Source organism: Varanus komodoensis, unplaced genomic scaffold, assembly GCF_004798865.1.
Source record: "Varanus komodoensis strain SLA01 unplaced genomic scaffold, ASM479886v1 scaffold26, whole genome shotgun sequence".
NCBI lineage: Eukaryota > Metazoa > Chordata > Lepidosauria > Squamata > Varanidae > Varanus > Varanus komodoensis.
The window spans coordinates 2,336,996-2,360,714 of NW_025335684.1; the positions used below are offsets into that span (position 1 = coordinate 2,336,996).

Here is a 23,719-nt window from a genome sequence, read left to right on the forward strand (position 1 = left end):
CTCTGGGCGGTTTACAAGGAGTAATACTTTTTAAAGAAATGCATTATAAAGACCAAGTATATGCAGCTACATAAATGTACAAAGCGCACCCTCATCTAAAAACGAGTCTAAGCATCCACATTAGATCCACCTAACTCAGCACTGCATCTTCTCTCCTGCTTATAAAATCAGAGCTGGTGCCAATCACACCGCTCCCGATTCCCCAGCGAACGTGAAGAACGGGCAGAGAAGATAAACGTGACCCGTGGCACAAACCCAGCTTAACCTCAGCAATGTGGCCTCTAAAACAGACTTGCATCCCACTGGGCCAAACCTTCCATCAGGCATCGCCGCTGGTTCCCGTCTCCGTTACTTGAGACAAGCTTCCTGCCAGCTTTCCCCCTTTTTCATTTAAGTTTCAAATGCTCAGCTTTTCCTTTTTCAAACAGGAAACACACAGAGAGGAATTGCAAGACCGACAGGGGACTTAGATGGGTGGGGGGGATATTCCACTCACTGGGCAATCCGTTCTACCCGCAACTCCTCCCATCACCTCCCAAGGTCCCGAAGGCCAGCAGGAGCACGAGATGGGCGCTCCAGCACGTCCCCCGTCCTCGGGCACCAGGCGCTGCGAGAGCGAATGCAGCGAGCAGCCGTGCCACGGGTTGAAGGTGACGCTCCTCTCGGCGCCTCGTGAAGCAGGAGCAGGCAGACCAGCAGGCCTCTGGGGGGTTTGTGCGGCAGCCCAGCCAGGGTATCCACCTCTTAGCAGCTTATGAACAGTAAGCAAGCATGGGGGGTGTGCTTATTGGCTCGTTGCTCGGCCTCAGCATCTCTGAGCTGTAAAATATGAGTTCTGGGCTACACATTGCAGGAAGGATGTGGCCAGGCTGGAGTCAGTGCAGCATGGGGCCACAAGGAAGGTGGCTGGATCGCAGGGGAAGCCGTACGAGGCGGGACTGAGGGGACTGGGCCTCTTCAGCCTGGAGGAGACTCAGGGGGTATCTGTTGGCCACATGCAGGTACGTGAGGGGGTGTCACACGGAGGTGGGTAGAGACCTGTTCTCCCCTGCAGAGGAAGGCAGGACACACTCCAACAGAGCAAAGCTCAGGGAACCCAGGTTCCATTTGGATGCCAGGAAGCACTTCCTGACAGTCAGGATCCCGAGGGTGTGGAATGGGCTTCCCCGGGAGGTGGTTGAAACCCTGTCAGTGAGGGTGTTCAGGGTGCCCCATCAGTGAGGCCCCACCCGTGAGGGGAGTCGGGGGCCAGACTAGATGGCCCGGGAGGACCCTTCTGGCTTGCTCAGCTTCTCTGTTTCTATGAGTATCATTTGGGTTTCCGTTGACCAGTTCTCTGTGCAATTCTGTTGATTTTCTTTTTGCAAATCCCTGCTCTGTAGTCACGAACAGCGGCATCGGCTAGATGCAGGATACCCAAGGGGAACCTCCGCAGCTGCCCTTCACCCAGCACATAAAATACAGACCTCACTTCCGTGAGATGCAGCGACCACCTTGCATGGCTTGAACAAGGAAGGGACACATTCATGGAGTGCAAGCCTTTCAGCAGCCACTGGTCCTGACGGCTGGATGCTCCCTCCCGTCTCAGGGGGCGGATGCCTAGGAGCACCGGCGGCTGCGGAACACGGTGTTGTTGCATTTCTGTCCTGCTCGTGGATTCCCCACGGGGAGCTGGTGGGGCACTGCGCAGGTAAACGCTGCGCAAAACGGAGGTGGCGGGCCTCACACCGGACCTCCTGCAGGTAAGCGGCTTGCTATTGGCGCCCGCAATGTGCAGTCCTTACGGCGCAGCAGGCGCCCCTGCACCTGCCTCCAGCGGGCGGACCGACCGCTGCAAAGCGCCAGGCGTGAATTGCCCCTCCTGTAAGCAAACGGAGCTGGCTTTGCGCAGAATGGAAGTCAAGACGATGCATCACTGAGAAGCCACTCTTGTGCGCACAGCCCGTCTGTGTCGCTTTCAGCGTGGGGCTGCGAATCTGGAAGCCGCCACTGTGCTTCCTCACCCGGGCGTGGGGATTGCAGCTTGGTCACCTGCTGGGCCGGGGCTGCTACCTGCTGGCGGGCAGCTTTAAGGCCCCTGCTCTGCTCTCCCTTCTTGGCATTCTTCATCTTTAGGCTGAGCTCGGGCTGGACAGCTCTTCAGCACAAGGACGGTCCTCTTTACAGCAGGACACACAGCCCGCTGCCATGCGTTCAGGGAAGACGCAAGGGCGACACTCCCTTCCGAGACAATCTAGCTTTCCGCTCAGTGAGGTATCGATCTGGCAAAGCGTTCAGAAAGGATTCCGCAGCCGCCCGTACTTGCCAAGTGTCGTCGGCGTGTTCCGCTGACCCAGCCGGGCTGAGACAAAGCAGGTCCCGGCAGAAGGCAACACCGGCAAATGTGCTGCTGGGGCTTCATGTAGCCACTAGGGGGCAGCAGTGTGAAACAGGTGAGGCTGGCGCAGGGGAGAAAGAGGTTTGTGGCCCCCCACGAAGACACCCCTGTACTGGGGAAGTGACGCGCCTGCACTGCAGCCCTCAGACCTCTCCAGCAGGGGTGGTGCTGAGTTCTGAGAAGACCCAGGGCTCGGGATCACAGGGAGGAGCAAAGAAATGCCCGCTTTTCCATATGCTCATCTTCCTGTGCTCTGAAGTCTCTCTCTCTCTCTCTCTGCATCTTCAAAGGGATGCCTGGCCAGGGAAGGGCTCCCAGGGAGAAAGGGGGGGGGGGGGGGGGGGGGGGGGGGGGGGCAACGGGAGGCGAAGCCCTTGTGGGCTCAAAAGCACGAGATACGAGAGGGCAAATTCCCTAGCGTGGATCGACTCTCTCCCTGTGAAGATCTCCAAGCAAACGGCCGGAACACCACCTGCGGGAGATGCTCCTGGCAACACATTTGCGGGCCGTTTGGAAGATCTCCTATTCGGAGGGCCAATGACGGCACCACGAGGGCGCTGGAAAGAGCTGCAAGGCAAGAGTTTGGCCTCTAGATGGCAGTGCAGCTCTTAGATTGGCCTGCGGTTCCAGGTCTGTGTCTGACGCTTTTCTCCCCCCCTTTTCAGATTCTGCAGGTGGGTTTTTTTTTTTCTTTGAGCCACCCACCCAAACGTCATGTCCTAATCTGCTTTTGAAGTACCCCTCCGTTTCAAATACGGTTTTGCAAAGGAGTTTCTCGTTTGAGGAACACAAAGCTGACGGGTGCACAGACCTAACCCTAAAGGAGCCCAACTAAATATATGGATTTTGCCTATGCGTGTATGTCTGAAGTGCAACAACAGACAGTCATCAGCCCGGGCACAGATAAAAGCATGCGCCTCTTTTAAGAAAGCAAAATAATCCGTTCCATAATCATCTTTGTTCAGTGCAACCCCAGTGCAAGATTCAAGCAGTGAATGCAGCTTTGCCAGGCCAGATCACAGGGCCCAGCTGGGAGCGTCCTCTCCTCCTGCAGTCCAGAGAGTCCACCCCACAGCATCTCCGCTTGCGAGTATCAGGGGGCAGGGGATGGGGAGCGAGCTCTCTCTGCCAGGCTCCCCCCGGGCCGGCCTCCTGGCAGCCAAGCACACACAAGTGAGCCATGAGCCTGAGCTAAGGGAACGGCAGCCCCCCGTGTGCCGAACACGCACCGGAAAAGCGGGGTGCGACCCTCGGTTCGGAGCCTCGGTGACTCTACGCAGCCCTTTGCAGAGAAACATGAGCAAAGATCGTTCCCTGAGTAAGAGGGAAGTACCCAGATGTGGTAGGTCCCCAGATGTTTTCAGAGGACCTGGAAGGGTCAGAATTGTTATGCTTAGGATAGTGTCACTATCTAATCACCGTCACCGTTAGCATTATGAGTACTTAACTCATGTTATATTTTCATTGGATCCAAAAGAACTGTGGGAGGTGCACTTCAGGGTGGAAAAGTTTTCTGAAAACAGGTCTCTGCCCCAACATGCTTACAAACCAAATTTAAGTTGGGGTGGGAGGGACGGCAGGGAGGGGCAGGTGGGTCAGCAAGGAAGCCCAGTGGCAGGAGTAAATTAGACTTCGTTGCTGCTGGAGGGATCCGCTGCTTGTCGAGACTGACGCAGGCCTGGTTCTTCACAGGACAGGTGGAGACACTGGGCGGATCTGAAAGCCGAAGGCTTCTCGCCACTTCGCCAAAAGATCCTGATCATCCGGAGGAAAGGTGCTGGGCTGGATCCGTCCTTCAGGGCATGCCCACCCCGAGGTGCGGGGCATCCCCCAGCGGCAGCCCGAAACGGGGCAGCCCCACAGGAGCCGCCGTGGCCAGGCCAGAGGCTTCACGGGAAAGCAGCCTGGAGCAGGGGCCTGCGGTGGGCAGGTGGTCTCAGGTGTGGGGGCTGGGCATGGAGGCCGGGTGGCCGCTCGTTGTGCCGGCTGGCACGCAAGTGCAGTGGCACGTCACGGGCCCCGGGGGGCTTGGCGGGGGGGAGCCGCTGGAGCGGATTCCAGGGGTCCCCTGGTGCGCAGGAAGGCCCCTTTGTCTCGGGCAGGCGCCCCCCGAGCCTCAGCTGGTGGAGTGAGCGAGGGGAGCCCTCCGGCCTGGCCCCAGGCACTATTCCCGGGGCTCGGCGGAGGCCGAGTACGGCTGCGGGCGCCGCGTGAAGGCAGCTCGCACGGTGAGCTGCAGGTCCGCCTCTGCCGTCCCGGGTGGGGGCCGGAACGTGAACCTCTGGAGCAGTCCGACGAAGAACAGGAACAATTCCATCTTGGCCAGGCTCTCCCCGATGCAGCTCCTGCGTCCTGCAACAGCCCCAGCGCACGGCTCGCTCGCGGCGGCAACATGGCCCTTTCCTTAGCGAGGGCCCGCTTCACACCCCAAGGAGAGGAGCGCGTACAGCGCTGATCCCTGCGAGCCGGGCCTGACCCGAGGGCCCCGTCTCCCCGTCAGCCTCCACTCGCTGCAGGGGCTCAAGCGGCCTTCCCAGGTGCCCTCCCGTCTCGGGCATCAGACCCCTGGCCACCCCCCCCGCCCCCGTGGCACAAACAGGCCTGGCTCATGCCTGAGTTGCTCGTCCTTCGAAAAAAACCAGGTTACCTGTTGAAAAAGGCAGGAACGCGTCTCTCTTCACAAAGTTTCCTGCGGAGTCCAGAAAGTGGCCAGGGTTGAACTGGTGGGGGGTCTCCCACTGCGTCTTGTCGAACATCACGGAGGTGAGGGAAGGGATCACCGTGGTCCCCTGGGAGGCAAACCGAGAAGCAGCGGTGGGTGGCAAAACTAGGAGCCGCTAAGAGAGAGGGAGGGAGGGAGGGAGGGAGGGAGGGAGGGAGGAGGTCCATTTCCCGTGACTCCTAAGGAGGGCAGAGAAAAACGCACGGAAAAAAACGTAGGAGTGAGACAAAAACCCAGCCAGGAACAGTTTTGCCAGTTTGTAACACACTTCAGCTCAGCGCAAACCTCGTCGTCAGTTGCTTCTTGGTCCCGCACGAGTCGGGGGAAACGGGAAGGGTGAGGCAGGTCTTCCAATAAACACACACCTTTCCAGGTAAGCACTCCCCACAGGGGGCACCCCTCCTACCTTGGGAATGAAGTAGCCACGGAAGTGCGTATCCACAGCGGTGCGGCGCGGGAACTGGAGGACGATGGAGGCGAACCGCTGCACCTCGTGGGCGACCGCATTGGCGAAGGGCATGCGCCTCCTGTCCTCCGCGGTGGGGAGGCGCTCCGAGCCAAGGACTCCCTGGATTTCCTCCTGCACTTTGCCTGCAATGGGAAGGCTCTGGCAGAGGTCACCAAAGAAGAGCCGGACCCCATTTTCGGTGCCCCGACCCTCTTTCGAAGGCCTGGTTCACACACGTGCTTTGCATGGTGGGAGTAGCTGCTTCGAAGGACGAGTGGGCGGGGAGCGATCCCCCCGTGAGGCGCTCCCTCCGCTTCCAAAGCTTTTCAGCACCTCGGGTTCAGTCCAGGGACGAAGAGAGGTCAGGGCTTGGCTGGGTGATGGAGCAAGTGTGTCGTGTGCCCGGCTCGTGCCGCGTCCCGTGAAAGTTTGTCAGGATCGGGAAAGCCTTTTGCCAGGAAAAGCCCATCTGATCAGAAAGGCTTGGGCTGAGAAGGGAGGCAATTGAGCCACACCTGGGTGGCTGCGCTCTCCATTCCCTGCCTCGCCTGTGCAGGCCCTGCGCCGTGTGGCCACGCGTGTTTTATGGCAGGGTTCAAGGGGAACCTCCGAGAGGGCCACTAGAACGGTGCCGGCACAGGCCGGCCGTGTTCTTCATGGCCCCCTGTGAGTTCTGTGGAGAACGACTGAACAGCTGCAAGCTGTGGGGACTGGAAAAGGGCAAAACCCAGCCATGACCTGGGCCGGGGGGGGTTGCAGCCCACATTCAGATGGTACTAGACGACGCTCCTGGTTGCGTGGCTGCCGAGCGGCTACCAGTGCCGTTTCCACGGGATGCCCGGCAGGCCAAGCTCCATAATCCAAATCAGAATGCAATGGTGCCGGACGCCTCTGCCTACTTACGTTGAATGTCGGGGTACTTCATCATCAGGAGAATGGCCCACTGAAGTGTGGTGGCCGTCGTCTCCGTCCCGGCCATGACAAGGTCAAGCACGGATGCCAGGATGTTGTCGTCATGAAAGATGTTCTGGGTGCTGCTTCTTTTCTTGGGGGAAGACACAAGAGACACATCTTGTCAGAGGGGTGCGTGTGTGTGTGTAGGGCACATTCTGCTCTTCTCTGAGTCGAAACTCACAGCATCTCACAGGCAAATACCGTATTTTTCGCTCTGTAAGACGCACCTGACCATAAGACGCACCTAGTTTTTAGAGGAGGAAAACAAGAAAAAAATATTCTGAATCAAATGGTTTACTAAACTATTTAATAAACCATAACAGAATACAGTAATACTGTATTTCAACCTTGTAAAGTGAACAGCAGTCAAGAGTGGCATTGAGAACCATCATCACTGTCATTAACAAAAGAGAGACTTTAAAGTTCGAGTGCTCTTCTAGTTTTCGTTGAACCCATAGAACTCATCATCACTAGAGTCAGAATTTTTGCAGCTCTGCTGCTCACAATCACTGACATCACTTTCTTAGTCAGTAGTGGAATTATTGAAGGAATCCACAATGTACACCAGTTATACAAGAGCTGCTGCAGACAATTCAACAACAAATCTAAAAAAGCCAGTAATGTCCACGCTGCCCTACTAGTAAATAATAGAAAAAAACTTCTGACAAAAAATGAGATATTGTACGGTAAATCAAACACACAGCGGACTAAGTAGCCTTTGAAGAATAAACTTCATACACGAAGGTAATGCTGTTCAAATATACACTGATCCTAAAAAAATGTGTCTGATCAACTAACAGATAACTGATCCATGGAAAGCTTCCTGATAATCACAGGCACATTCCCCATCACTTCCCCATGGGCTTCATTAAAAGACGGGTTGCCATTTGAAAACACACACCGACCTGTGATTAACAGCTCTCACCTGCGCCGGGGGGGGCGGAGCAGGGCGCGCCGAGCACGTGCCGGCCAGGTGGTGCCACGTGGTGCAGGCGAGTAGAGGAGGAGAACCTGAGGCCGCGCTCGCACCCGGCCCTCTGCCTGGAGAGGCCTGTCCACACGCGGCACTGCACGGTTTTCGCCAGTGCTGCTCGCACCCCTTGCGGCCTGTGTTTGTGCTCCCCCTCGGTGCGCTGCGGTGCGCTGCGCCTGAAACGCTGCCTTTGTTCCCCGCTAGGCCATCCCGTCCTGGCCTTGTCCTTGTGTGGGTCAGGCCGCGGCCTCCCCATAGCATGTACCTCCTTCCCGCAGGGGTCAACCAGCTACCCAAGGGGGAGCCCCTCCACGGGGCACAAGCTTGCCGGGGGCGTGGGTGTGCGTTCCTTTACACAAGCCGATCCTCTCTTTGCATGGCTGCCCAGTGCAAAGACAAGGGCACGAAGACGAAGAGCCGCAGGGAAGGGAAGTCGGGGGTCCAACTTCTCACGTGGACGGCACCGTGAGCAGCAGCTGGACAGGAAAGGTGTGCTCTTTCCCCCCTCCATGATTCCATTTAATTATTCCTAAATCTGTGCAAGTTACAGCAGTAGATATTTCTATGCAGACAGGTCAGCATTTGCGTATTTTGTGCAAATCTGAGCTTTCTGTGTGTCCTCTTGCTTGGAGATGTACAGCTGAAAGCAGCTGACTTGACACTCAAGCTTTGGCTGTGTTAGTATCACTGATCTAGCTCCTCATTCTTAAGATCTGGGGCAGACGCCCTGCTCCGGGTGCCCTCCCTGAAGGAGATTAGGAGGGTGACTACCTGGAGAAGGACCTTCTCTGCAGTGGCACCCCGATTGTGGAATTCATTCCCCAGAGAGGTTCACCTGGTGCGTCACTTTATTCTTTTCAGCGCCAGGCCAACCTCTTTTCATTTTCCCAATGTTTTTAGACCTGATTGTTTTAATTGGGGTTTTATTGTTAGTAGAATTTTTAGGACGCTGTGTTTTCTATTTTTACATTTTGTATTGTTAAACCATCCTGATACTTCAGTAATGGGTCAGTCAACAAACAAACAAACTCTCTTTTCCCCTCTACACTAGAGGTTCTGGCAAATTCAACATGGGCGCAGTGCCCCGTTCAGGATGTGACCTCTTTTCCCCATCTAAATTTCTGGCGTGCGGTTACCCTCCCATCAGCTCCAAATCTGTGGAAGGAAAAAATGAAAACATACTTCTTCTTGTTGCTTGAACAGCAGTGCATCGATGTAGCTGTTTAAGTTGTTCTCGTTGATATTTGGCCTCTTGCTCTGGATACAATTCTTCAGAACAATGCAGGTTTCATCAATTTTTCTCAAGATCATCTTGTGGGGTTTGAAAAGAAATCCCAGGAATGGGTAGACATTAAATACCTAGAAGAGAAACCCAATGACAGCAATGTAAATAAATGAAATGCCAACACAAGACGACACGCGAGAAAGATGTGCTAAGTCGTTGCGGTGTGGTGAGGGCCGCAGTGGTGAGCTCGTTCCAGAGGGGCCTGTGCAAAAGGACAGCCGGATGGCGATACTTCGGGTGAGGTGCAAGCGCAAGAAACTTTGTGCTTCGTCTGTTTAAGTACAGAAGGCTTTCGGAACAATGCAACTGGAATTTGACATCTGAGAAGGATAATTCAAGCTCTATGTGAGGAAAAGCTCTCCTTCCCTCAAAGAAAGTTCCAGGGAAATGAATGGAGGCCATCACATTTGTCTAGACACAGACTATAAACTTGAATTAAAAAACACAATTAAGGGAAAGTAATCGGAAGGTGATGAAACCAATGAAATTGTCTTTTAAAAGGGGGCGATAAAACAAAACAGAGCATCTGCCCCAGATATAGAGCAAGCAAAGATTTCCTTTTCAAAGTTGTTGGATCATCATTTTTAAGTACCGCACAAATTATAAATCAATTACAATCTGCTAACAGAGCCGCAGCACTCCGGGTGGAACGGAGTTCAGTGTTTCTTTCAATCGGCTGGCAAGTCACTAGCACCGTCATGTTTGATGACGATCATAAAACTAACCCAGGAGCAAACGGTAAAACGTGGATGCCGTGCGACCCTCTTACGCCAGTTAATGGCCCGGTCCACACAGGCGACGGAGACAGCCAGCGGCACGGCCTGGACAACTTCAGAGCGAAGGGCGAATCTCCGAAACGCAGCTCCCCAAACTCTGGGGGAGCAAGGCGCTTCCGCCCCCAGCCCTGCACCGCCTGGCTGGTATCTGAGCCTTGCTCGCTTTCGGCTCTGCCTCTGTCGCCGGGCCTTGCTCGCAGCTGGTGCCCCTTTGCCCTGCCTGCATCTTGCCGAAACCCGAACCTGCTGCATGGCACCCTGAATGTCACACCTAGCTTAAGCAAAGTCCTGCAGTGCCCGGGATGCCGTAGCCGGCCACGGGGACTGGAGGGCTCTTTTCTGTCTCGACATGGGATGGCACCTTTAATGTCTAGTGTGAGCCTGGGTTCTGGCATTACTGGATGAAGAGGCAGATGTTACGTACACCCCCTCTCCTGCCTCCACAGCACCTCTCAGAAAACTCTCACACACACCCCCTTTCGCCTCCTTCTTCTGCAGTCAAAAACTCCGAGTCTGAATGTCTCTCCTTATGGAGAAGACTCAGACGCACCCCACCCCGGCAGCTTTGCTCGCCCCTTTCCTAATCATTTTGCAGGTTTTGGACATGTATCTGTGGTCCAGTGACTGGAACCACTCACACAATCCGAATGTGGGTGCTCCATAAAGTGAGATAAGGGCAGAGGACAGGGGGACGTGCTCCAGTGGGGCCAAGCTCAGGGAACCGAGGTTCTGTCTGGATGCCAGGGAGTCCTTCCGGACAGTTAGGAACCCGAGGGTGTGGAATGGGCTTCCACGGGAGGTCGGTGAGGCCCCATCGGTGAGGGTGTTCGAGGACAGGCTGGATGTGCACATGGCGGGCATGTCATGAGCAGAACCAGCTCGAGCCAGAGGTCAGACTAGATGGCCCAGGAGGTCCCTTCTGACTCGTGCTAAGGGCACTGGGAGACCGGCACTAGCCTTTTCAGTCTCTTTCCTACTGATCCTGCTATCTTTTTTTTGGGGGGAGGGTGAAGAGAAGGGGGTGGCTGCGACCGAAAGCGCTGGGGAGGCGCTGAAGAGACCGTCCAAGAGTTCAGGCCAGGAGACAGACCGCTGTGGCACATGGGGAAGAGCCAAAGACATTCTCGCTCAGGTCGGAAACAGAGCTGTTCTGCCACATTTGGGTTTGATTTAGACATTGGCTAGGATGGTGCAATCGGAGCTATGTGGGAGGGAGCCTTGCGCAACTTTCCAGAGCGAACCGAGTTGTGCACGCAAGAGTGCACGCAGCGGGCGCATGCAGGAGGAGGCCGGGTCGGCCGGGGCCTGAACCCTTCCTGGCTTCAGGCAAAAGCACCTTTCCAGCCTCGGCATGTTCCCCCCATTCCAAAGGGTTGAAGTGTATCTCCCGGGATTACCGAGAACAAGACCTTTCCGATGCGACAGGCTGAGTCCTTCTGCATTTGGCCCCTCTGTCTCTCCCCCTCCCGCAACGCAACCCTCTCCGAAACTGACTCCTCGGGCGAGCACGGATTCTCCACCCTGCCACGTTGCTGGCGGGCTCCCGGAAGGCGTTCAGGTGGTCATCGCAGGGCGCTGGACAACACAGCGCTTGGTTCAGCTGTGACCCCTTGTTTCTGTTCAGCCTTGGAAGCTAAGCAGGTCAGGCCTGGTTGGAGCCTGGGTGGGGGACGTAATGCTGTGACCCGCCTAGAGAGCTTTGGCTATGTGCTGCACAGAAACCAACAACACCACTAGAAAAACGGAAGGATCACCTTCTTTGGAATAAACCATAAAGTCTAGCTTTCCACTCCAAAGAACGGCCATTCCAGTGCTGTAAGATGTTCCAAAGCTCATCACAGGTTTGATGCGCTTTCCCTTTTAGTTCATTCCTCACATCCGGTGCCGAGAGATGCACTGCTTATGAACAGGGAGGTTATGAGCTCCCCTGATCCTTAGCAGACCTGAAACCTCACCACGGAAGCTCCTTTGAGCCTTTTAAGAAGTCGCCTGTGCAATCTTCCTGCCCACTGCAGTTCATATAATACGGGCTTCTCCGTTTCATCTGCTCCCGTTTTACTGCTGTGAATCACAGAGTGTCAGCTTGACAAGCCAACATTCAGCAGACCGAAATATCTCTCTAAGAGCAGCTACTCAAGGTGTGCCCTCTTGCAATGATCAGAACTAGGGCAGGCAGTGTCTTCCTACAACTGCCAGCCACCAGATGTCAGGGGTGGGTGACCTTCATCATGGGAAATGCAGCTACTTACGTGTAAGAAGAAGGATCCCAGAAGGGACATCACCTCTTCGATGGCTTTCAGTAATGTCTGAAAAGTTGGGTCGGCATAGTCAAACCTGCTTCCAAACAATAAGGAAAAGGTGATGTTTGTTGGAGCAGTGGAAAGTAGCTGCAGCGGGAAAGGTTTGCCTGAAAGAGATAATAAAAATGGAGGTTGGTTACACTGGCAGCGCTTGGCAGGTGGCAGGCGTGCGAAGCGGCGAGGAGGAGACAAAACAGCGCATCACCTTGGAAGGACTTGATCTCCTCAATGAGGAAATGCAGCTCTTCAAGAATCTTCTCCTCCATCTGCTTCGTGCCCATGCCAAGATCCCGCATGTTCGACAACGTGAATCTGCGGGTGGATCTCCACAGCTCCCTCTCAGAGAAGAAGATGCCTGCGGAAGCACGAAGCAAACACAGTCAGGGGTCCAGGACGTCCCGGCTGGCCACCTGCCTTTCATCTCTCCAAACGCTCTGTACTCGGCCACTGAAGACGTGGGCACGTGCCCAGGCTGAACCTGGGCCAGCTCCCCGTGCAAAGGCTCCCGCCCTGGAAAGCACCCGCGAGGCGGAAGCAAAGCGTTACGCTTGCCCTGCCACTGAGAGCTGCTGAGAACCAGACAGTGCGGGGCAAAACCGCTGGCGGAGAGCGACGATCGATCCCTTCCCGTCGTGTTGTTCATGCAACTGGCCTGAGGGCAAGGCGATCCTTGACCTGGAAGCCTTGTTTGGCTCTAGAGTATTTCCGTATCATTCAGTAAAGTATTTACCTTTGTTATTAAACCTGGTGTCCAGCACTGTATCTTGTGGCAATGAGTTCCACAGGTCATTCAGCTGTTGTTATTGCCATATTGCACTTCTATCAAGCCTTTTCTCCCCTCTGGTGAGGAACCCAAGTCAACTTATACCGTTCTTCTCCACTGCATTTTTATCCTCCCAACAAGAGCTCATGGCCGAGGTGGGAGGAGAATCCAGATTTCCCACGTCTCCAGTTCAAGACCTTCCCCACCACCCCACACTGGACCCTTGTCGTGCTTTAACTCGAGCACGACTTTCAGAAGCCGTGTGTGCCTGGGTGAGACTTTCTCCATAGCAACCGTCATAATATATATCTGAATAATAACTCTAGTGCAACGGTGTAAAACTGCATCAGAGTGAACTGGAAGGCAGAACGTTGCTAACCGTGTTGCCAAAGCCCTGAGCAAGCAGAAATCTTTTCGGAGAATATCAAAACGATAGCAAAAATGTGCCCAGGACGGAAATTCCACAGAAAGGAAAGCAGAGAAAGCCAGAAGTGCGGGAGCGTAGCAAGGGGCTTTGAGAGAAGATGCTCAGATTGAGGCTGGTCCGCACGGGAGCAGCTTGTCCTTCCATTACGTCACTTCCGGGGCTTTTAGATCTGCCTTGCAAGATAAGTTGTCCACCCAAGGTGGCTCCCAACCAGCAATAAAACACGTTGATAAGATTGCAGAAACACCGCAAAAACAATGCTCCGATGTTGTCAGTGCAAACAGCAAACAGATAAGAAGAGCTGGAGGGTGGCCCTCACACCGGCCTCCTCTCCACCCCGCAGGCATTTCAGAAGCAGGAGCCAGAGAGGCAGCAAAGAACATTTGGCACGTTTAAGAGCAGGCCAAGATCCACCAGTTGCGGGCATCTTTCTGCAGTTGTGCTTCTGCAGCGCAACGGAGTGGCAAGCAGCGAGGATGGCAGGGATGCCGTTACCGTTCCCGTGCTGGATCTCAACGAATATTGGGATGTCAGGTCGGTCGATGAATTCATCCCCTTTGCTCAGAAGTGACTCCTTCACGGCCTCGTAGCCAGTGAGCACCACAGCCTTCTGCAGGCCGAAATGGACCGTGAAGACGGGGCCATATTTTTCAGAAAGCTGGAAAGGAGAAGCAACAGGAGGGGCTGGAGCTAAGCAGTCACTGCACAATCGCCAGTTTGCAGGAGGAGGAGGAGGTCCCAGAAGAAGTTGGGTCAAGGGCTTTCTCACCCCACCTTGGCCACTCTTAATCCAGCTTGTTAATTTCATGGCATGATTTGACAATACGCATTTTACATTCGTTTATCTAGTATGTCAGAGGTCAGTGGGCCATAAAGAGGGCACTGCCACCTCCACCCTTGGCTTGTGTGCTGGAACTCACAACAGGGTCACAACGGGTTGGGATGGATGCCTTTTTCCAGTGGGGAAAGTCAGGGAGAGAGGGTAACCAGACGGAAAAGATGGCACCATTTCTTTAATGGCTGCACAGATGAAGATTTTTGGATAGGCATTATCTCTTCATCCCTCCAGAACGAGCTGTTTTCCTCTCCAGTGACCCTTAACAAGAAGAGTCCTGCTCTTCTTTTCACTTGGACAATGCACAGAAAAGAAGAAAGACCCCAAATACTAACAATATTTGAAGTGGTACCCTCACTGTAGTTTCAGACGAAACAGGCAATCAGAAGAGGTTGTGACAACACTAGGACTTTTCTGTAGTTTCCTGCACAACTTAGTTAGAGACACTTTAAGTGACATTTATCACCAGTCAAGTCTGTACAGAATTATAGGCTTAGTCGTCAAATATTATTTAAGGAACTGAATATTCTAGACTGCATTATCACATCATGTTGGTCTCTCTTGCAAATTATAATAGTACACAATGCTTAGGATTTTTACAGATTATATACCATGTTCTTCTGCAAACAAGGCTTTAAAACTGGGCCTGTCCTGCCACAAAATGACAAACCTTACCTTCATGAATGAGCTGTCTTGTCTTTTAAGATCAATCAAATGCAAATTGCCAATAAATGGGAGCGGGACCGGACCGGGAGGCAGACACGGAGAGGACTTGCCGGGGCTGCTCAAAATCCAGAAGGTAGCTAGTAAAAACAGCACCAAGAGCAAGGCAGCTACACCTGGGCTGAGGAGGACTGACTCCCAAGCAGCCATGCTGAGAGGGGCGCTGGAGGGAACAACCGCAAGGAAAAAGCCCAATGCAAGGACAAGTTACCAGCCGATCAGCTTATGCAACAGCTGAAAGCTTCGCTCCGCCTCTTCGCGCCCCCTCTGCTAACACAATCGTCCAGGTCCATATCCAGCTGCAAGTTACAACACCGGCTGTCACGCAAGCAGATTGGCTTCATTCTTGGGAAGTTGGTCAGATATTGCTAAAGCCCATTAGAACTTGCTGCTTCCAGCTTATTTGACTCTGCCTCTTCACTCTGAGGACTTCGCATCTAGTGGAACTCCAGGGAGCACTTCCACCGAACACCGTGGCGGCCACCTATTTGGACAGGACTGGCCACAAGCACAGAGCGTTAAGGCGAACGGTGACTGCTAGCCTTGGTGGCTAAATGCCACCCCCAGGGTCAGAGGTAGCAGTCCTATGTTCCCCTGCTGCTGGGGTGCATGGGCCAGAGAGTGCAGTTGTGTGCGTGTCCATGGAAGATCCCATGGGCAACTGGAGCAGAATGCTGGTCTGGACGGACTCCTCAGTCCTTACCCTGTTTTCTTCTGCTGCTAACTAGCCCAGGTTTGCAAATGTGCATTCTACGGTGCCTCACTTCCAGGGCCTCGTTTTCTTCTCCATTAATTGCTTCTTAAATCGGACAGAGCATCCTGTGGAAGAAATCAAGCTTGCTCTTCAAAACAGGGAATACAAGCAGGGAGAGCAGTTCAGCACACGTCAGGGGCAGAACGAACAAGGCTGGCCCCAGACTTTCAGCATAGGAGGGAATTTTCTGAGGCCGTGGATACTGGTAAGGATGACTGGACACTGAGCCAAGCAGAAGTTTTAATCAGCTTTCACTCCATCCCAAGTGCAATTGGGAAGTAGAGCGGGAATTCTGTGTATAAAGGGCCAATTGTCTTCTGCTTAAACATTCCTCCACGAGGCGGATAGTTGTCTACGCCCTCAGTGGAGACTGGCTCCCCCGAGCAGAAAGACGTCCTGTGCAGGTACACCTTTTCCCGGCCATGTTAGCAGCGCCCAGCTCAGTCTCCTTGGCTTCAACAACCGTTTCCCAGTCGCCTACAGCTCGGCTCTGTCACAGTCACCAGACATTCCGGTGCAAGGCAGAGGCTTCTGAGGGTCTCTCAGTCTCTTGCTCAGGGTCCACATGTCACCATTTTCTGCCTTGGAAAGAAGAATTCCCAGCAGAACGGTGCAGATGTTAAAAACGGCACCATCCAGCATGCCAGGCCTGTGGGTATTGCGTGTGCTGCTGGACACTCCAGTCTCGCCCACTACACCAGTAGTGGCTTCAATTTCATGGCTTCAATTTCACGCAAGCCCTGATTTCATGGTGGATGTCCAAGGAGGAGAGAACGTCACCCAATGGGCTACTTGGAGTCAAGGTCTTGCTTTTATTCTGCTCATGATCCGGACATTGTGTTCTCTTCTGGGCCTTCCCGATGACCAAGAACAGACCTGAGGCTGCAAGCTGTCCTCTGCACAGGGGACCCAAGCCACAAAAAGCAAATTCCCTTCACTTCCACTTTCAGGGGGCTGATGAGAGTCTTTGCCCAAGAGCTCCACAGAAGTCTAACCTCAACATGTACGGTGAACTCTATCCAACATTCTCCAGAAAACAGCTCTCCTTCTTGCATCATCTCTCGTTTGTGTCTCAAGCCAATCATTTACATCAGAAGCATTTAGGGGTCACGCCGGAGGTTGCTGCTTCACGTTCTCTTCATCTATTCTTCCTCCTCCCGTGACCTTCTGAAACATTCTCGCAACCCATCTGCTCATTCTTGCATGCTTATCAACACTTCACTGCTTCAGTGCTCCTCAGGCAGTAAGAAGGCTTTGGAAATAAACTTGAATTGAATGGAAGACAAAGATTATACTAATATTCTACTCTATGACGCAGATTGTCAGTTTCTGCAGTGCTGGCTGGTGGAAGCGATCCAGCCGCGAGAAGCACTCTGCAAACCGATACATTCTTAGGCTCCGTGATAAACGCTGGAGCTCTCGAATATTCACACTGGCAAAAATATGGGCCCCACACATGCTCGGACGCAGCATGTGACAGAAACATGTATGCATTGCAGGCAAATCTAAAGAAGGAACGGACATGCCAACAAAGGAGGAAATATCTGCTTCTTGTAATTTGAACATGATGCTTCTCACATATGCATAAAATGGGCAGGGTTTAAAAAAATGTACTAGATAAAATAATAAAATCACCGTAATATCCATATGGGCATGCATTTATGTTTGTATGAATAAATATGTTACTCTGGCAAACATGGAGACCAGCGGTTGGTTCTTCTAGCTCTATATTGCCTTCTCTGTCTGGCAGCTGCCCTCCAGGATGTTGAGCTGGCCGTGCTCCCTGAAATCCCAGGACCCGACGAGGGGAATTGATCTGCCACTGCATCAGGGGCCCTCCCAGGTGCGTTCAGGTGTGAGCACAGTCTGGGGCTGGGGTGCAATGGGGGGAAAGAGGAGAAACCCCATTAAACCTGGTCTTCTTAAGTCATTAAGGCAAACTGCTCTCCGTTGTCTTGGGAACATTTGGGTTGTCCGCGGCAACACTTCAGGACTGCCAACAAAAGGTGAATTTATAACTAGCATGCGTGATCGTGAGGTGCTTCCAGCATCGGCTGCGCCGTTTCGAACTTGCCTAACCATGGCCTACTTTCTGAGTTTTATTTACTCGGAAAGATAAGAATTCCGTTGACTTAGGCTGAAATGGTCTGCAGAATTGAAGTAACGGACCAGGTTAAAAATTAAAAACTTGGGAAGGAAATTTTACCTTGAAGCCACAGAACCTTGCAAAAATTAACTGCTGGCAATCACTGTACGGTCAAGCCATTTCCAGAAGCAGCACGACTGAGGCGTTTGCATCCCAGCGTAGCAATTAAGTGAATGGAAGCATGGGACAGTTTCAGCAGGTCTTGAATGTACAGGGTGGCCTTCTGAAAGACACGGTCCTGCAGATGGGCATGCTGACTAGGGTGGATGGGTGTTGTAATCCCGAATTTCCCGAGGGCACCACACTGGGGAAGGCTGCAAGCCATGATTTTGCTGCCCCTCTTTTTCAATCATCTGTAAAGGAGAGCACAATCAGCATGGCTGACTTTACAGGGTTGGTGTAAGGGTTACTAAGACACAGTGCATTGAGGGCAGTGCCATGAGATGACCCTCAATTTATGGACCCCCCACCCCCTGCAAAGAAGCATCGTGTTTCTCATTGTATCCCAATTTTTGAAACGTTTATTTATTTAATATGTTTATAGGCTGCCTATAATTGCCAAGGCCTTCGTTGATCTGGGAACACCTTGTACCCTGCCTTTCTAAGAAAACTGGCACTCTGGTTGGCTTACGATCACTACCTAACCTGAGGAAAAACAACAAAACAAACAGAATTAAAAAGACCTGACAACGCAACAATGAGGGAGGGTGCAAAACGGCCTCCGACCCGCGAGACCGGCCTGTGCGTCAAAGGCCCGTTTGAATAACACGTCCTTCCCCTGCCGGTGCAGCTCCGTATCCCTGCAGCTACACGTGGGGGAAACCGAGGAAGGGGTGCTCCCGTGGAAACGGAGGCAGGGCAGTTCTAAACCCCCATGGGATGGTTCCACACAGCCAGGGTGCTGCTGCAAAGCAGACGGTGAGATTCTTATCCCCGGGACCCAGGGCGGACTCGGATGCTGCCTGGTCCCCCTGCACCTGTGCCTCTTCGTCGCAGCAAACAGAAAACAAACCGCTGGAGCGGAAGCAGGTCCCCGCACACGAGCGTGATTTGAACGGCATGTGCTCAGGATGCAAGCCGAGCAGGCCAAGCTGCGCCTCGAGAGGGGAGGGAGCTCCCAGGCCCGGAGACGTGGGTGGTCTGCCAGGGGCTCTCATTTTGACAGCATCAGGCCGCCCGGTGGTTGGGCCAAGTGCCTTCTGCAGCCGCTGCTGCTTGAAGGCTTCCCAAATGAAACATTCGAGGCTGCTTTTGGGTCCCCCCCCCCATTTTATTAGTCCTTTTTGCAATCCGCTAACGCAAAAATGCAGCAAAGCACGAAAAGTATTGGGGGCCCGCCGCCCTAGCAACCGCATGTGAGTCAACCGCAGCAAAAACGCCCGCGAGACTCATGGCATGTGAGAGACCCAGAAATTTATTCTGGCAGAGGCTTCTGTGGATACTGTCCAACTCTTTTGCAGAAGGGGAGAGCTGCTCTGCAGTGTTTCTTGGACAGGAAATGGGCAACTGTTGCTGAAGTGAAAGCACCCATCAGAAGCACGGCCAGATTTCGTCCATGGCTCCCCCAGCTGGAAGAGTCGCAAGGGCAAGGACCTCTCCGTCACACCATCCCGAGCTGCTGTCATTTCGAACAGAGGGCATAAATCAGATGGGCCAAGAGGCAGATCCAGTCTGGTTTCATATATTCGTCTGACCCACAGGCCCGTGGGTTTCATGGGCATCCATAAAGCCAAGCCAAGCTGGGTAGAAGCAATCCTTTCCCATTCCCAAATTCCTCCATAGGTTCTTCCTCTCAGAGTTTCTTCCTTCTCTCATGGAGGTTCTTCTAGGGACATGGACTGGCTGTTGATTCAGGACAAACAAGAGAAACTATTTCTTCATGTGACATATACTTGATTGAACTGATGGCCACAAGATGTGGAGATGCTTGGTAGCTTAGGTAGCTTTGAAGATGGACCAGTCACGTCATGGAAGGTGATGTGCCTGTCAATGGTGTGATCATAGAATCATAGAGTCGGAAGGGGCCATGAAGGCCATCAAGTCCACCCCCCTGCTGTTGCAGGACACCACGTCACACCCTCCCACTCAGGGGGCTTTGTGGAACCTCCAGTTCCGAGGCAGTATGCCCATGCATTGCAACTGCCGGGTAAATTATGGGATGGGGTGATCACTCCATGCTCTACTGGTCACTTCTCCACAAGCACCAGGTTGGCTGTGGTGGGAAACTGGATGCTAAGTTAAAGGAAACTTTGGTCTGATCCAGCATGACTGTCCCTAACTTCTTAAACACACAAAATGTTCAGAGGGACGCCGAACTTTTCTCTCTCACCCTCTGAACGCAGAGCATCCTACAGGCTGAAGACCAATGCAAAATGAGCTTTCCTCAGAACGAAAAGTGTATTATACCACTATAGTCCATTTAGCAGCTAGAAAAGATTCACGTGTCTTCTGAAAGCAGCCACACATTTAAAACACAGCAGCATTTTTCAGGTACTGCGGCTTGGAATAGCCTTTTATGCAGAACAGAGCTGAGCGCAAAAATTACACTTAGCAACAGGTGTCAAACAAAGGCATCTAGACTTGTTTACAACTCCCCTGAACAGCGCTCCGTCTTGGGCCACCAGGTGTCACTGTCCCATCGCTGCGAGGAAGCTGCTCGGCGATTCAGGCATGGGCTTGGGCGCTGCTTTTGGGCTCAATACAACACGTGCGCAGCCAAGAGAGCAGCAGGCGTGGAGGGTCCCTCCGTCAGTTTGAGTTTCCCTGTTTGAGGTGTGCATCTGCTGGTTTAGATGGTCTGGAAAGTGCTTTCCTTGTGTTGCTCTGAGGCGCAGTTCCGTTAGTACAGAAGGAGATTAAGCCTACACTTTCCATGCCAGGAGGCTGGTGAACCAGGGTAAATTTCTTTCGTTGCCTCTCCAGCGGCCATACTTCTCCTCTGGACCCGCACGTCCCCGTCTGCTCTGCCTCCTTCCAGCCCCCCACACACTGCACAAGCTGGTGCCTCTTCCAGCGCCTGCACGCTGCCACGTCGTGTGCCCAGCCGGTGCTGGCGGCAGCTCTGTCACTGGTTCTGGGTGAGAAAACAACAGGCGCCTCCATGCTTGGCTTCCCTGGCCCTCTGCCCAGGTTGCTCTGGGAGAATGGGGCACATGCGCGGCAGATTCCTCACCCAGGTCTGGAGCATGCAGGCTTAGCGGCCGCGTTTTCGCCAGTGACATCGACGTTTTCTTCCTGGCTTCCCAACCTGCAAGAGAGGGTGGTGCAAGACCTGTCCCGTGCATGGAGCCTGGCTTCTGCACAAGGAATTGGAGTGGGCCATCACCTGGTTCTTGGCCTCGAACAACAAAAATGTGTCGGCCCGATCCTGGCGCTAGCTCATCACCTGCAAGGAGCTCACTAAATGGGAGAATCTCTCCACTCCATTCTGGATCGGAGCAGCCCAAATTTCTACCAACTCCCCTTCATGCTGACTGAAGGATGCTGGGAACTGTCACCCAACACATCTGGAAGGCACTCGGTTGGGAAGACTAATTCATCCAGGAGACAATTACTGGCAGCTACAAGCTAGAATAGCTCTGTGCATGTTCAGAGACAAGACGGGCCAGGAAGGAGCCACATCTGTTCTGTCGGCTGCTGAGCTAGGCCCATCAGGGCTCTTCCGATACTTGCATTTCCGAAGAACGTCCTGGCGAGCTGTGGCAACTCAATGCAACTTCTCTGTACGGAGATGGGGAGGGGTACCTCTGACCATCAGGTGCTGGGAGCTGGCACAGGTGAGACCATCACCTCTGCTCCCAACCTGTGGGCTTCCCAGCAAGGCATCGGATTGGCTACTGTGGGAATCGGGGTGCTGGAAGCGCTGGATTTTCAGCCTGGTCCGGCAGGATGTTTATAAAGCAGAGGGGACCCATGGTAGATGAATCAATCTGGACATGGCTCTCTGAAGGTAACAATTTTAAAAAGCGCTGATCCGGAGGAATCTGGCTGTTCACGGCTCTGCCAGCAGCAGGATTTTGAAAGAAGAAAAGAAGCCAACGGCTTTAGTATAGAGTTCCCTTCACCACATGGTATTTTGGGAAGGGATCAAAACCTTTAATTACATTGGAACTGAAACAATCCCACTGAGCTTCGGACGCTCCAGCTCCAATGTGGGCTAGTTAACTATCAACAAATTCCTGGTCTGAAAGTGTTGGGAATATAAAGGAGAAAGGGCATGTACCAGAATGCCCCAGGCTTCTAAGTGCTGCTTGCAAAAATATCATTTTCATCGGGTGTTTCAAGTGCAGCCATCACGAGGCTTTTTGGAAAATGGGTCTGGAGCGACTGGATCAATTTCAGGACTGATAGAGGAAAACATCCACTCTTTTACTCACACAGCATTCTGGCCATTCCTAGCCTGGCCCCGTTCTGGCTTTTTCTTCGTTTGTATCTCACCAGCACAACCACTATTACAGTCCACGTTTTCTTCCAAAAGCCAGCTCGCTGGGGTTTTTCTGGGAAGGAAGGAAAACAACAGCTGATGAAAAACACCCCCCCTCGAGACCACCCCTGTTGTGAGCGCCAGATGACCATCGCACGCCTCAGTGCTGTCCCTCCCCCTAGACCGCCGGAGCCTTTCAGACGAACACTTCAACCAGGGTCATGGCACACACCCAGATGTGCAGCCCGTCAACATCTGGGAGGCATCCTCTCTTTTCCGAAACTCTCCTCCACAGCACGTGTGAAGTGGTACTGCTCAGTCCTTTCCTTTCCAAGAACCCGCCATTTCGGTAAAGGATTCCTTTGGCTTAACCCATTTGCTCTCACCCCTCACTAAGACAAGACCTAAGAATGCACAATTGTCTCCATCAAATTAGGCTGAATCTGCCGATGTATTTTATCTCCTATTTTTATACAGCCTGATTGTTACGTAACAGGAATGCTTTGCGCTTAACCCAATTTTGTATGTGCACATCTGTCTTGCGTGTGATATCCAGAAATTAGTGTATCCTTTTCTCTACTGTCCAATCTTTGGACTGTAGGCTCCTTGGGGCAGAGAGCTGTCTTGACTTTGAACCTTGGAAGTCACCTTATCTAGAGCAAGATCACCTGCCCTCAGGGAGATCTCGATCTTCCAATGGGAGATGCTAGGAACCGAAGTTACAACTTTCCACATACCAGACAGGTCTGCCACTGAGCTCTTCTTTCTCCCTGCAACCCCTGCTTAGGTTTCTTCATAAGGCGCATTCCTGGCATTATATAACTTTAAAAAATGCGATTAAAGAAACAAACAGGAATTGCAAATGGACTCCTGGAGTTAACTAGGAAGGCCCACGGAAATGAGAATTCACAATACTTTAGACATTCAGAGAGTAATAAATCTATGCTTTGGATTCTAAAACTAGAATTAACTGAGCCTTATGATCCACTATCCTGATCACGTCTCTCCCTTCTGGCCTCCTTCTCTCTCTTGCACCTGGCAAATTTGCCTCCTGCTTGGCGTACCATTTGCTCTCCTTCAGCCCCCGCCTTGCTTTTGGCTGCCACCCACACTTTCCAATCCCCTTTCAACTCCTTCACTCCTCCAGTTCCCTGGGATACCAAGGAACCGAATGCGGACGATGTTGAGACATGGCTTAAGCCACCCAGCTTATGGCCAAGTCTCACAGAGCTCAACAGGTGAGGCGCTAGCAATGCCAACTGGAAATGCTTTGGCGGCTTTCAGGATCCACTGGTTGCTGAAGGTGGACCAGCACCATGGGTCCTCACTGATGACAAGTCTTCCCCTGGCATCTCGAGCGGCTACCAACACATAACCGTCTTCTGTCCCTCTCGTGTCCGCTGACGGCTTGCCGGGTCTCATTCCCTTCACACACAGATTCTGTACCCCGTCAATCTCCCTTCAGTCCTGCAGATGGACACATTTTGCCATCCTTGGAGTTCCGAAGTTCCTGTTAACACGTCCATTCTGTTGTTCAGCATGCACAAACCTGTTGATTTGGCTCTCATATTAAGAGGGAAATCGAAGGCAAGTCCACATTTTCTCGTACAGTTTGATCAAACGATCGCACTCTTGATCTCTGAAGTCGCTATTGTTGTTGCTTTGTTTGGTGACAGCTGAAATAATATTGAAATGGCTTCAGAAAGGAAAGAAAGAAAAAAGATGCACCAAACTGAACATTTGCTGTAGCTCAGCCAGTTCCTGGAAACAACCGCTAAAATTACTGCTGTTTTCGTGCCGTATGTAAGTTTTG

General features: G+C 52.9%; 2 protein-coding genes across 3 annotated transcripts in view; both read right to left on the reverse strand.

Annotated features, from left to right (window-relative positions):
* Positions 1–3,275: 3,275 nt before the first annotated feature.
* Positions 3,276–14,802, reverse strand: LOC123024938 (cytochrome P450 2W1-like). Of its 2 annotated transcripts, none has more exons than XM_044433206.1 (9): positions 14,536–14,802; positions 13,521–13,683; positions 12,041–12,190; positions 11,785–11,942; positions 8,657–8,833; positions 6,451–6,592; positions 5,506–5,690; positions 5,025–5,166; positions 3,276–3,746 (listed from the first exon to the last, which is right to left on the reverse strand). In XM_044433206.1, the coding sequence occupies exons 1-9, from the start codon at positions 14,731–14,733 to the stop codon at positions 3,394–3,396; spliced, it is 1,668 nt and encodes a 555-aa protein (XP_044289141.1). In that variant the 5' UTR covers positions 14,734–14,802; the 3' UTR covers positions 3,276–3,393. The 2 variants fall into 2 exon arrangements, with proteins under 2 accessions (XP_044289141.1, XP_044289143.1); XM_044433208.1 differs by lacking the exon at positions 3,276–3,746 and adding an exon at positions 4,488–4,729 and having other exon boundaries at positions 14,536–14,801.
* Positions 14,803–22,447: 7,645 nt separating this feature from the next.
* Positions 22,448–23,719, reverse strand: part of CUNH7orf50 (chromosome unknown C7orf50 homolog) — a 111,567-nt gene continuing 110,295 nt past the window's right edge. Inside the window, exon 6 of the mRNA XM_044433650.1 lies at positions 22,448–23,582. Coding sequence (XP_044289585.1) covers positions 23,476–23,582 — 107 coding nt within the window. The 3' untranslated portion in view covers positions 22,448–23,475. The remainder of the gene's footprint in view (positions 23,583–23,719) is intronic.

Bases quoted from the DNA above. Each gene is read 5' to 3' on its own strand.
- LOC123024938 (XM_044433206.1), bottom strand. From the start codon at position 14,733: ATGGCTGCTTGGGAGTCAGTCCTCCTCAGCCCAGGTGTAGCTGCCTTG. The intron at 5,691-6,450 runs GTAAGTAGGCAG...TTCCCATTGCAG, and splicing joins GAAGTACCCCGACATTCAAC to GCAAAGTGCAGGAGGAAATC. The intron at 5,167-5,505 runs GTAGGAGGGGTG...TTTGCCTCCCAG, and splicing joins GTGGCTACTTCATTCCCAAG to GGGACCACGGTGATCCCTTC.